General features: G+C 61.5%; 1 protein-coding gene across 1 annotated transcript; it reads right to left on the reverse strand.

Annotated features, from left to right (window-relative positions):
- Nucleotides 1–3,816: 3,816 nt before the first annotated feature.
- On the reverse strand, nt 3,817–11,692 carry MMP9 (matrix metallopeptidase 9). Its single transcript, XM_077832283.1, has 13 exons — nt 11,396–11,692; nt 10,369–10,604; nt 9,616–9,764; nt 9,175–9,303; nt 8,902–9,075; nt 8,577–8,750; nt 7,717–7,890; nt 7,144–7,299; nt 6,360–6,582; nt 5,928–6,067; nt 5,289–5,439; nt 4,926–5,029; nt 3,817–4,668 (listed from the first exon to the last, which is right to left on the reverse strand). Exons 1-13 carry the CDS (start codon nt 11,537–11,539, stop codon nt 4,559–4,561), a joined length of 2,064 nt encoding a protein of 687 aa, XP_077688409.1. The 5' UTR covers nt 11,540–11,692; the 3' UTR covers nt 3,817–4,558.
- Between the last annotated feature and the right edge of the window lie 487 nt (nt 11,693–12,179).

Genomic DNA, 12,179 nt, shown 5'->3' on the forward strand with positions numbered 1-12,179 from the left:
CAGCAGACGGGGGCTCCGCAGTTACACATCTAGGTGCAGGGCGTTGCCTAGACAGGCCCAGACATGCCTGTTTCCCCTCTGCGCTCCAGCTTCGCCATATGGCACCAAGGGGCCATGCGGGGCCTCAGCTGAAAGCGACAGCTCGCTGGCTGTCTGGTTCGTGCGGGCTGGATATGTGGGAAATATGGAATCTGTAACTCGTAGACAGCTGTGGCCAAAGCTGCGGGGGGTGACGCTGGTCCCTGGGGTGGCTCTCAGAGCTCCCCGCAGCATGAGCCTGTGAGAACGACCACCCCAGCTCAGCCACGTGGGGACAGTCAGACTCCAGACCAGAGAACTTTGCTCAGCTCCAAGGACTCACTCCGGGAGCCTAAGGGCTGGGGTGCAGATTGACAGCCAGCAGAAGGAAGGAGTGGGGCTTGCGGAGTCCGGAGCAAGGCACTGGTGGGCGAGTTCCCCGGTGGGCGCTGACGCTATCACTGTGAGGAGGTGATAGCGATTCACCCTGTGCCCCTTGGGTAACCCTGAATGTGTCACCCCCAGCCAAGGCGAGGCGTCTGCAGATGGCTCGGGGGCTCAGGCCTGCTAGAACTTTGAAACACTCCATGCCAATTTCCTGTGCAGTTCAGGGGGGCTGAGATCCATGTGGCTGGGATCCTGGCCCTGCACCAGGGCAGGCCACTGCAAGGAGACAGGGAGCAGGCGGGGTCAGGCAGTGTGACATTATGGGTGTATTATAATATCTCATTGAAAGGTGACAGGGCCAGAAAGAGTTAATTAACTCCCAGACTGACCTGACCCGGAGCTGAACTTTAAAGACTGGGTAGGAAGAGATGGAAATGGAGAGAGCTGTGAAATGCAGCCGGCATTGTTAGAGAGAGAAGGGGAGTTGTGAGCTCAGGTCTTGTGATGTCAGCAAAGGAGTCTTGTCTATGGCTGTAGCTTTGATTCAAAGATCAAAAGAGGAATAGTAACATTTAGGAAGACACTGGAGTGAAATAGTGTTATTGTCTGTATGTCTCTTTGAAGGTTGTGGTAACCTGTATCTGAACTGTTGAAAGGATAAATTACCCTTTGCTAATTGCTATGATGTACGGGAGAAGGAAAGTTAAGCTTATTGTTTTCTCAGGCCAAAAGGCTGCAGGAAATGTATAAAGACCTTGGGACATGATCCCTCTTCATCTCAGATCTGCTTTGGGTTTCAAGAGGGGGAAACCCTGAGCCCTAAGGATTGAGATCCCCAGTCACTGACTGGAGTCACCCTGAACATGGACATTGGATGATAACCTATGGACTGGTTTCAGAGTAACAGCCGTGTTAGTCTGTATTCGCAAAAAGAAAAGGGGTACTTGTGGCACCTTAGCGACTAACCAATTTATCTGAGCATAAGCTTTCGTGAGCTACAGCTCACTTCATCGGATGCACCTATGAAACCTATGAACTGTTTCTAAAAGGACTTTTGGCAGCTACAAGCTCAGCTCTGCTCTGTATCTGAACCTCAAGAATTGAACTCAAGTCTGTCTGTATATTGATCTTTTAACCAATTCTCTCTCTTTGCTTTTTTAATAAATTTTAGTTTAGTTAATAAGAATTGGCTATAAGCGTGTATTTTGGGTAAGATCTAAGTCAGGGGTCGGCAACTTATGGCACTCTGCTGCCTGCCGGGTCCCAGCCGCCAGCCCTGCTCAGCCTGCTGCCGAACCCAGGCCAGGACCCCAGCAGGGCAGCAACGTGCCATTCAAAATCCTGCCCCCCCATGAAGAAGCTTGCTGGGTTCCTGTCCCTCTTCCTCTCCCTCCCTGCCGCCCATCAGCTGATGGCCCTTGTGTGGGAGGGGGAGAAGCAGAGCTGCAGCTCTCGCTGCTCTGGGGAGGAGGCGGAGAAGAGGTGGGGACAGGGCCTTGGGGAAGGGGGTGGAATCAGGGCAGATCCCCTCCAGCCTCCTGCCGTGAGGCGCTTTGAGCAGGGGGCTGGGAACACCCCCACGACCCCAGCCCACACCCCCAGCCCTCTGCCCTGACCCTTACACCCTCTCACACACACCCCAGCCCTCTGCCCTGACCCCTGCACCCCGCCATGACCCCAGCCCTGACTCCAGTACCCCCCCACATACCCAGCCCCCTCACACCCCATGTCCTGACTCTTGCACCTCCCACATTCCCACCCCCACCCTGAGCACCAAACAGGAGCTCCTGCACCCTCCCACATTTCCACCTGCACCCCTTGCACCAAATGGGAGCTGCCCAGCTAAGCGCTCCACCCCCAAACCTCCTGTCCCAACCCTGAGCCCCCTCCCTCATTCTAGCTCCTGGCCAGACCCTGCACCCCAACCTGCTCCTTCACCCCCAGCCCTGTGCTCAGTGCAATCCCACCCTCAGCTCAGTGCAGAGAGAGAGGAAGAGAATGGGCTAGAACCAGGGAGAAGGTAGGTACCCATGCTATATGGGCAGGGCTGGGATCCCAGATCAGCCGGGGGCTGAGTGGGGCTGGCAGCCGGAACCCTGGCTGGCAGGAGCCGGCGGACTGAACCCCAGACTGGCAGTGGGCCGAGCCGCTCAGCCCAGTGCCGGTCTGGGTCCCGGCCGCAGGCCCCGCTCAGCCCGCTGCCGGCCTAGGTGAACGGAAGCCCAGGCAGTGGGCTGAGCGGGCCGGCGGTGTAAGATCAGCATTTTAATTTAGTTTTAAATGAAGCTTCTTAAACATTTTGAAAACCTTGTTTACTTTACATCCGACAATAGTTTAGTTATATAAAATATAGACTTATAGACAGAGAGAGACCTTCTAAAAAAATGTTAAAATGTATCACTGGCACGCAAAACCTTCAATGAAAGTGAATAAATGAAGACTCGGCCCACCACTGCTGAAAGGTTGCCGGCCCCTGATCTAAATTATAATTGGACCTGGGTGTGTGGCTGATCCTTTGGGATTGGAAGAACGTTTTCTTTTCTAGGATGAGACAAGATTTTAAGTGATCACCATCACATCTGACAGGTGTGTCTGGATGGAGCCAGGGGCTGGGCACTTTAAGGGAACTGCGTTGTTTGGACATCTGAGTACCCAGGGAGGGGCTATAGAAGCTGTTTTGTGCTGGTTTGGTAAATCTAAGCACTGGAATATCCACCAGCGTTTGGGGTTTGTCTGCCCCGTTCTGTTTGCAGTTCACCCTGATTGAGGGACCTCAGCAGGCTCCCACGGGCAGCCCCGTCACAGGCAGGAAGGAGTCAAATCGGGGGCAGGAGGCGCCAGGAGGCGTTCGAGGAGCATGGCGGGCGGGTAGGCAGGAGAGGGCTGGCGTCAGGCTGGTGCTGGGAGGGCGGCACACTGCTGATGCTGGGCAGAGCCCCTCTGAGCTGGGACTGGATGCCCAGCAGAACTGAACTGTTCCTGAAATGATAGGGCAGAAATGGGCGGGGAACAACCCTCAACAGCCCATGAGAAAACAAACCCTGGTGATTTGGGGTGATCTGATTTTTAGGCCGATTGCTGGAGCTTTTGGAGTCTCTCCTGAGCTGGGGATGCTTGGGGTGGCCATGCTGCAGCCCCCACCATGGCCCCCCACCCCTGCCCTATCCTAGGCCACCCCCATCCACCTCCCCACAGCAACACTCCACCTTCAGTTGCGGTGCAGCCCCCACCGACGCTCCCTGCACCCCCCAAAGGGGACCACAGTGCCGGAAAGGAGAGGCCTGGAAGTGCCGGCCCCAGGACACGAGAGATACTCTCCCAGCCCCCACCCCACTCAGACAGCCTTTCCCGGTGCTTGCCCCCAGCCAGCTCTGGGTGGATGGATGGACAGACACAGCAGCACCCACACACTGTTTTTCTCCAGGATTCTCTTTATTAAAAATGTGCAAGGTACAAAAATGGCAGCAGGAGAGAGAGCGAGGGCCACGCCCAGCACTCCCTGTGCCCACTGAGGCCAATGGCACCTGCCAGGCCCCCAGTGCATGGGCACCAGCTCCTGAGCAAACCCAGACAGACAGACACAGACTTATCAACTTCTGAAAAAGACAAAGTCGCTTACAAATCTCTAAGCAGTTTGCACCAGGCAAACCAATCCATGCAGCACATGCAGGCGGGGGGCTGCCACCTGCAGAGACCCGGGCCACGGACGAGAGCCTTTAGCTAATGCGTCCTGTTCCCCACCCCACCCCACCCCACCCAGATTCAGCTGACGCTGAGGAATCAGAATATTACAGCTCCCAGAGGCTGTCGCCTCTAGATCTCATTTGGACCGTCCCAGCTGGGTGTGATTTTGTTTCGTTGGAGCTGCTGCCCAGAGTCTCTGGAAAGCAGGGCCTGTCCCTCCCTGGACCCGCCTGGGGCTGGAAGGCAGGCTCTGGGCAGAGATTCCATGTGCCAACTCTTCCACCTCCCCTGCCAGCCTGGGGCTGCTGCACGGAACGAAACAACAAAAACCAAGAGTCTGCAGGAATGTACAAGCCGCTGGCGGGGAGAGGCGCTGGCCTGCGCCGGGCCAGCTCTGGTCCAGGGATGTACAAGCCGCTGGTGGGGAGAGGCGCTGGTTGGCTCTGGTGCAGGTGAAGCTGCCTGGGCCCTACTGCTCTGGGCAGTTCAGGATGTCATATTTCACGTAGCCCACTTGCTCCACCTGGTAGCGTGGGGTCATTCGCCAGTAGAAACGGTCCTGGCAGAAGTGGTACTTTCCTAGGCCGGGGAGGAATCCAGAAGGAAGGGGTTAGCATGAAGGAGGAGCTGTGGGACCTGCCTACTCCCAGGCTCTGGGGAAGCCATGCGCAGCCCCTGCTGCCCAACCAGGCTGAGCACTCTGCCCGGGTACAGGGGCAGTGCCAAGGAGCCATGGAGAACTCCCGCTCCCAGCTCCGCAGAGCCAGGGCCCCACGCTCAGGTCCATCTTGGCCCAGAGAGAGGCCCCGCATCCCAGAGCCCAGAACCCTTCTCACCTTGGTAGAGGAAGACATTGTGGGCATTGAGGGGCACGCCGGCGAAGGTGTCATCAGTGAGACGTGGGTAGCCCTTATCCACCTTCTGGACTTTCACGTCCAGCCTGTGGGGAGAAGAGCAGCGCTGGATCAGGCGCCCACAGACCCAGACGTGGGGCCCTGCCCATGTGGGCCTCTGTCATAGGGGCAGGAAACGAGCTAATTCCCTGAACCCGATTGCCGCCCCCGTCCCCGTCAGCTAAGCATCAACTTCAACCCGTGCCCAGCCCCCCATCCCCATTGGCCCAGCATCCACCCTGCCCTGGTCGCCACCTTTGTCCCGGCCGGCCAACACCGGCCTCACGCTCCGGGGCGCGTCCTCACCTCCAGTACTTCTCCCCACTGAAGAGCAGCACCTTGCCGCGCCCCCGCTGCAGGGCCCCCGAGATCCGCTCTGCCTCCTTGCCGATGCCCAGCTTCTCGATCCCGCGGGGGCCCACCACGCTGCTGCCCGTGTACACCCAGAAACGCCGACCTGCCACAGTGACATGGTGCTAGCACGACAGCCCCAGCCGCGGGAGAACGTGCGCCCACGCAGCCCACGGCAGGGCGCCCGCCCACACAGGGGCACCGCGGTCCAGCAAGCCCCCCACGGTCCAGCTGCAGCCCTGGCTAGGGAAGGACCAGTCCCTACGAGACTGGCCACTGGGCCCCTCACCCAGCTCCAGGGCGCCCAGGGCTCTAGTGACCAGCTCGGCCCCGTCCCATGCTGCTTGGTGGCCCCCAGAGAGAGGCGCTAGGACAGACTTTGGCACGGGTGGCCCACCCCATGCAGCAGCCAGCCCTGAGTGGCCCCCAGGCTTGCGGCAGGGCAGCGTGAATGTGGGGAAGCTGGGACAAGAACCCAGCACCAGTGCAGCAGGAGCCAGGCCTGGCCCCCAGTGAGGGACACCCAGGGCACCAGGGAGTGGGTCTCTATGAGGCCGGGAGATCCTGGCAAGCTGGGCAGGTCCCAATCCTCACCCGAGAAGAAGAAGAGCTTCTTGGTGAGCACGTCCTGGAAGGCAGCGTCGATGGGGGCTGGAAGGGCTGGCCACGTGGCCTTGATCCGGAATGGGCCCTGAATCGCCCTCTTCCGGGACATGGAGCTTTTCCAGTAATTCCTGAGGGTGCAAGATCCCAGCGTCATGGGGGGTGAACCCCAGTGTCCCTCCGCCCCCCAGAAACCCCTGTCAGCTTGGCCCTGCTGCAGCAGACTTGGGGGTCACACTCTAGGGGCGAGGGGGCCCCACCAGCTCCGTTCATCAGCAGAGGGCTGGGAGCGGCTCCGCTGGGAGCAGGGGCGACTCCAGGATTAAATGCCCATGTAGATACCAAGGTTTGGGCTCCCCTCATCCCTGTGCCCCCCACCCCCACTGCTGCCACCACTGGGCACAGGGTGCAGGGCTCACTCACCCGCTCTTAAAGAAATGCAGCTCCCCATTGATCTTGGTGATGGCGTCGAAGGAATTCACTTTGCAGGCATCGTTGCTGGGGTCCACAGGGCTGGGCTCAGTTGGCAAGGGGGAGTCATCAGGCTCGGCCGTGGTTGTGGTATCCTCGGCTTGTGTGGTTGCCTGGTCAGGGATGTCTGGCGCCTGCGTCGTTGGTGCTGGGGGCTTGGGACCAGAGCCACGGCCTGGGAGACAGGAAGCAACATGAGGCCAAAGCCGCAGGAGAAGGGCCCGTCTGCTGGCGGGCGATACAGGGGCCCCAGCAGGGCAGACTGCGCAGCTGGGACAGGTGCACGCAGGTTGTGAGCCAGAGGCCCCGGCCCCTGGTGCCACCACGTGGGTCACGCTGCCAGCGCTCTGGGCTTGGAACAAGCCTGTCTGGAGCAGTGGGGAGCTTGACGGGCTCCCATTGTGTGCCCTGGCACTCAATTCCTGCAGCTGGCGCCACCCTGGACAGGGAAGCGCAGGGGGAGATTTCAGAGACCCAGACACGGCTCTCAAGCATGGGCTGCAGCCCGCCATGCATCCGCACTCCCCTCTCGCCCGACAGGGAGGCATCCCTGCTACGCTGGCATGCAGCAGTCAGGGTTGCCATAGAAACTGGCATCTCCATGGACACTGATGGAAACGCTGAGCCAGTGACATGTTCAAGTCGGGGCCATTTCTCTTTCCAGGATCCACGCTGTGGCCCTGCCCTGCCCTGCCCCCCACCCCTGCCTGTGCCCGGGCTCAGGGCAGCTGCTCACCGTAGAGGAATTGGATGCCGCTGACATCGTCTGGGTGCAGGTGGAAGTCCTTGATGTAGCTGTACATGGGGTACATCAAGGCCTCGCGGACACTCGAGTGGTCCAGGCCCAGAGAATGGCCAAACTCATGGGCAGCAACCAGGAAGAGGCTGTAACCTAAAACCCCAGAACAGCTGTCAGGGCCCAGGCAGACCGCCCGGCCCCGGGGGTCTGACGCCCACCCCCGCAGCCGCCAGCCACCCGCACTGGCCCCTGGGGTCCGACAACTGGCCCAGCCTTCCCGCACTGGTCCTGGGGGTCTGATGCCCCCCCACCAGCCAGCCCCGCCTAGCCCTGGGGGTCCCATACCGCCCCCCGCCAGTCCCGCCCGACCTGGTGGTCCGATACCCACCACCAGCCAGCCCTACATTGCAGTCCAGAGAGCCCTGACCAGCCGCCTGCCGCAAGTACATGCCCCAGGGGGCTGAGGTGCATCAGCAGTAGGTGGGCTGAGGCCAGGGTCTGTGACTGCTTCCTAGAAAGGGCCCAGCGCGGGGCAGAGGGGGTGGCCAGGGGCACAGGGAGCGGCTGTACCTTGGTCGGGACAGAAGCCCCACTTGTAGTCGGTGTCGTAGTTGCTGGTGGTGGAACACCAGAGCTTCCCGTCCTGCCGCCCCTCGCTGGTGCACGCACTGTAGGTCTGGCCCAGGAAGGTGAACGGGAACACGCATGGGTCACCCTGGGAGTTCCCGCCAATCACAGCTGTGTCTGCAGCACAAAACCAGCCGGGTGAGCAAGATTCCAGCCCCCTGGCGGGGGGGCAGCACCCCTAGGCTGCTTGGGCCCCTCTGAACAAGGAGACATCCGCTGGGGCAGCTGCCACTGCAAACACAGACTCTCTGGGGGCCCCCAAAGCGCAGGGGACACAGATATGGGGAGGGCAGCAAGGGCCGGGCTTCTGAGGAGTCTGGTGCTAGCCCAGCTCAGGCACCGGCCCCACCTCAGGCCAAATGGTCCTGGGCAAAGAGGCCAACCCCAGCAAGTGCCCAGGTGCACGCGCCAGGCGTGAGTGCGCTGCGGGCTCCCAAATTCAGCCCCCTCTCAGGCTCTCTCTGCAATTGGCCAGGGCTGCGAGCAGCCGGGGCGGAGGGTGCCGGGGCTTCGTTCCCACGGAGCCAGCTGGGGCTGCACGCTGGGCAGGAGTGCTGACAGCCCAAAGCAGAGGGCGGGGCAGGGCCCAGATAAGCAGCAGAGCCATCCAGGTTCCAGTGCTGGAAGGGGCCCCTGGGGCAGATGGGGAATGCGCCCCGCTGCAGCCCCCCCGGGTGCCCAAGGGAAGAGACTCCTGCAGAGCGCGGCAGGGCCGTGGGCGGTGCTGTGCCGTAAGGGGCCACCCCATCAGCTGCCCGGCGGTTGCCTGAGCAGTCCCACCCTGCACCCCAGGGGCCCAGTACCTCTGTTGGGGCAGAACCCGTATTTCTTGTCCTGGTCGAAGCTGGCGGTAGTGGCGCACCAGCGGTAGCCGTCAGAGCGCCCAGCGGCGGTGCAGGCATCATAGGACTTCCCCTCGAAGACGAAGGGGAAGACGCACTTGGCCCCGTCGCTGTTGCCGTCGTAGGTGTAGAGAACTACCCGAGGGAAACAGAGAGCGTGGAACGTCTCCGCCAGGCAGCGGCCTCTGGACTCGCAGCAGCCCCCCCGCAGTGCCGGGGAACCTGCCGCCTGCCCGCGATACCCTCCCTGCCCGGGGCCCCGCCCCAGGGCTGCCCCGATACTCACGCTCGCTGGGGCAGAAGCCGTAGACCTTGTCCCTGTCGTAGTTGGGGGTGGTGGCGCACCAGGGCAGCCCGTCGGAGCGCCCCTCCGAGGTGCAGGTGGAGTAGGACTGTCCTTCGAAGGTGAAGGGGAAGTGGCAGGCGGCCCCGTTGGCATTCCCGTAGCTGGTTTTTACCACTGGTGGGGAGAGAGGAGGGGTGTGGTCAGGGTCTGCTGCTAGTGCCAGCGGCAGGGCGGGTTCCCCAGCCAGGCAGCGGCCCTGGAGTCTGACCTCACCTATCCCCGTTCCCAGCGTCCAGAACTCGTCATCGTCAAAGTGGGCATCTCCCTGAACCCCTTTGCCAGGGGGGAAAGCGTGGGCCAGAAGTCCGTCCTTCCCGTCAAACGGATACCCGTCACCGTGCTCTGGAGACAGAACCCACAGTCAGCCACATGCCTGGCTCCTGAAAGTCCCCTCTGCCCAGAGAGAGCAGGGCAGAGAGGGGAGATGGCCGAAGCCCCCCATACAGACCCCCCCACGCATGCCAGGACACGCTCGCGCACCCCGGCAGGCACACGCACCCAGCAAACACCCATGCTACCAGGGGCTGACAGGAGGTGTAAATGAGCAAGTATAACCCAGGAAACCTCCCCCTGTGCCTGCCCCTTGGCCCCCTCACGAGCCCTGCTGCAGGCCCCCCTGGCCCCCCACCCACCTGCCCTGACAGAGGGGCTCACCCTGGACGCCAAACTGGATCATGATGTCAGCCTCGCCGCTCTGCAGCCGGGTGAAGGTGAGCGGGGTCACGTCGCTCCACACCTTGAAGGCTCGCGCAAAGGCATCGTCTATCACAGAGGCGTCCAGGTCTGGGGAGTAGTTTAGTACCCTGCGGAGCGGGGTGGGGATGAGCAGCACAGGGTCAGACCACAGGGCTCAGGTGCACCAGGGTAACCCCCCAGCCACATCTAACCATGGACTAACCGGAGACACCCGAGACACCCAGGGGATGTGCTGCACTCTCACGACTCAAACCAAGGCCTCAGGTGCTCCAGCCCCACACGGTGGCTAGCAGAGCCCAGTTGTGCCATGGCACGGAGCCGCAGCATAGACTCATAGACTCATGGAATCGCAGGGGTGGAAGGGACCTCAGGAGGTCATCGAGTCCAACCCCCTGCTCAAAGCAGGCCCAACCCCCAGCTAACTCCCCGCCCCTCATGAGAGCAGGCTCACGGTGTAGCACCCCCATCAGTGATCAGCACCCCTCTGGGCTGGGCCTCCCTAGGCCAGGGTGACTGCCGGGGACCTCAGCCCAAGCCGGCTGGAGGACATTACTCAGAGCTGGGCTCCTGGCAGGGCTGCAGCTGTAAATCAGGCCTGCATGGCCTTGGGCCAAGGCTCTCCCTCCCTGCCCCCAGGTGCAATCTCCTGTCTGTGGGGCATCACTGGTATTTTGAAGTCCAAGTGTGGCCTGGGGGGTGGGAGGGGCTCACCGGTAAGTGAGGTCATTGTGATCCCACTTGAGGTCTCCTTCGAAGGTGAGGAAGCTGCCCACATCGGGGACACCGCAGCGAGGTGCCCGCATGGCATCCAACGTGTTGGCATCCAGCTCCCCTGTCTCCTCCAGCCCCAGCTGCTTCTGCATCCTCCTGAGCGCCTTGCCCAGGGACACCTGCCTGCTGCGGGTCTGCCCCTCTGCCTCCACATAGCCGAAGCGCAGCAGATAGCGCTAAGAAAGGAGAGACGGTCAGAGGGGCGGGCAACACCGGGCAGGATGGGCAGTGCCTGCTGCTGTCACGGAGTGTGGGGGAGTCCAGGCCCTGCACCCCTCTTCCTGGGATTCACTGAGACTCTCAGCCCGCCAGTAAAACAGAAGGTTTATTGGACAACAGGAACACAGTCCACAACAGAGCTTGTGGGCGCACCCAGGACCCCTCAGTCAAGTCCTTCTGGGGGAGCAGGGAGCTTAGACCCCAGCCCTGGGGTTCCCTGCGTTCCTCCACCCAGCTCCAAGCTGAAACTAAACCGCCCCAGCAAGCTCCCTGCTGCAGCCTCTGTTCACATCCTGGGCAGAGGTGTCACTTCCCCCTCCCCCTCCTGGCTCAGGTGACAGGCTCTCAGGTCTCCCCTCCCCAGGGCACATTCCCAGGTCAACACTCCCCCCTCCCTGCTGCCTCACATCATCACAGCTGCCAGGACAGGACCAGCTGGGTGACCCAGAGGGAAAATGACCCATCCCACTCCCATTCCCAAGGAGACTCCCAGCTTTCCCCAGCCCTGCATCCAGGACACTCCCTGCCCCTCATGAGAGCAGGCTCACGGTGCAGCCCTCCAACCTGCGCTCTTCCATCCCTCCTTTGCCATGGATCAGGGGAAACAGACAAGGCCCTCGAGCGGTCACTGGGCTCAACTTGGCAGGGGACCCATGAGCCCACTGTCCTAACAGCTGACCGGCTGCACGGGCACCCCAGGGATGCCCTGCTGGGGGTCCCAGCCCTTACAGGCGAGCCAAGTACTCACTTCTGCAAGCTGTAGATCCGTCACATTACTGACCAGCTCCCCGGGGAAAGAGATCACAGCCTGGGGCTTGGAGTGGAGTGGTGCAGCCCAGCAGCTCAGGGCCAGGAGCCCCATGGCTAGCGGGGCCAGGAGAGTGAGCCCCATGGTGAGGCAGTGGGCTGAAGTTCCCTTGCTGGCTGGCTGGCTCTGAGTGCCGGGCTGCCCTGCTGCTCTGTGCAGTGCAGAGCTGCCAGCTCCTATTTATGCTGTGCAGGGGGAGTGAGTCACTCAGCCCCTCTCCCAGCTGAGGTGACTAACGGCACACTCAGGCCCTTGGGGCTTTGCTCAGCCCTTTAACTATTTCAACACCTTGTTTACCAAAACACAGGGCCCCGCAGGAAGCAGGACATCCTGTGAGGCAAGAGCAGCGGGGGAGGGGTTGGACAGGCCCCTCCGTGCCAATGCCGTGCCTGGGCCGTGCCCAGCTGGCACTCCGGAAAGCAGCACACAGGCCCCAGCAGAGGGGCCTCCTCCCCAGGCTTCAGCACTGGGTCGCTCACGGCCCGGGAAAGTCGCAAACTTTTGCTGCCCGAACCTGGTTCTCCCACATGGGTTTGGGGCAACAGCTCCTCCCCCAAGCCCTGTAAGAATTCGGGGCTGGACTGGGGCCAGGTGTCTGTTCCTTGGCCCAGCTCGCAGGGGTAATTCTGCTCAGTGGAGTAAACAAGCAGAGAAGCAGACCCACCCCCCAAGGTGGGGAGATGCCCAAGTTAGTGCTGCAGTGACGCAGCTGCTTAGAGTGGAA

The sequence above is a fragment of the Eretmochelys imbricata genome, chromosome 13, assembly GCF_965152235.1.
Source record: "Eretmochelys imbricata isolate rEreImb1 chromosome 13, rEreImb1.hap1, whole genome shotgun sequence".
Classification (NCBI taxonomy): Eukaryota; Metazoa; Chordata; order Testudines; family Cheloniidae; genus Eretmochelys; species Eretmochelys imbricata.

Coding starts and splice junctions, on each gene's coding strand:
- MMP9 (XM_077832283.1), bottom strand. CDS start 11,539: ATGGGGCTCACTCTCCTGGCCCCGCTAGCCATGGGGCTCCTGGCCCTG. Junction 7,891..8,576: donor CGGGTTCTGCCCCAACAGAG/GTACTGGGCCCC, acceptor TTTGTGCTGCAG/ACACAGCTGTGATTGGCGGG. Junction 6,068..6,359: donor CTGCATTTCTTTAAGAGCGG/GTGAGTGAGCCC, acceptor TTGCACCCTCAG/GAATTACTGGAAAAGCTCCA.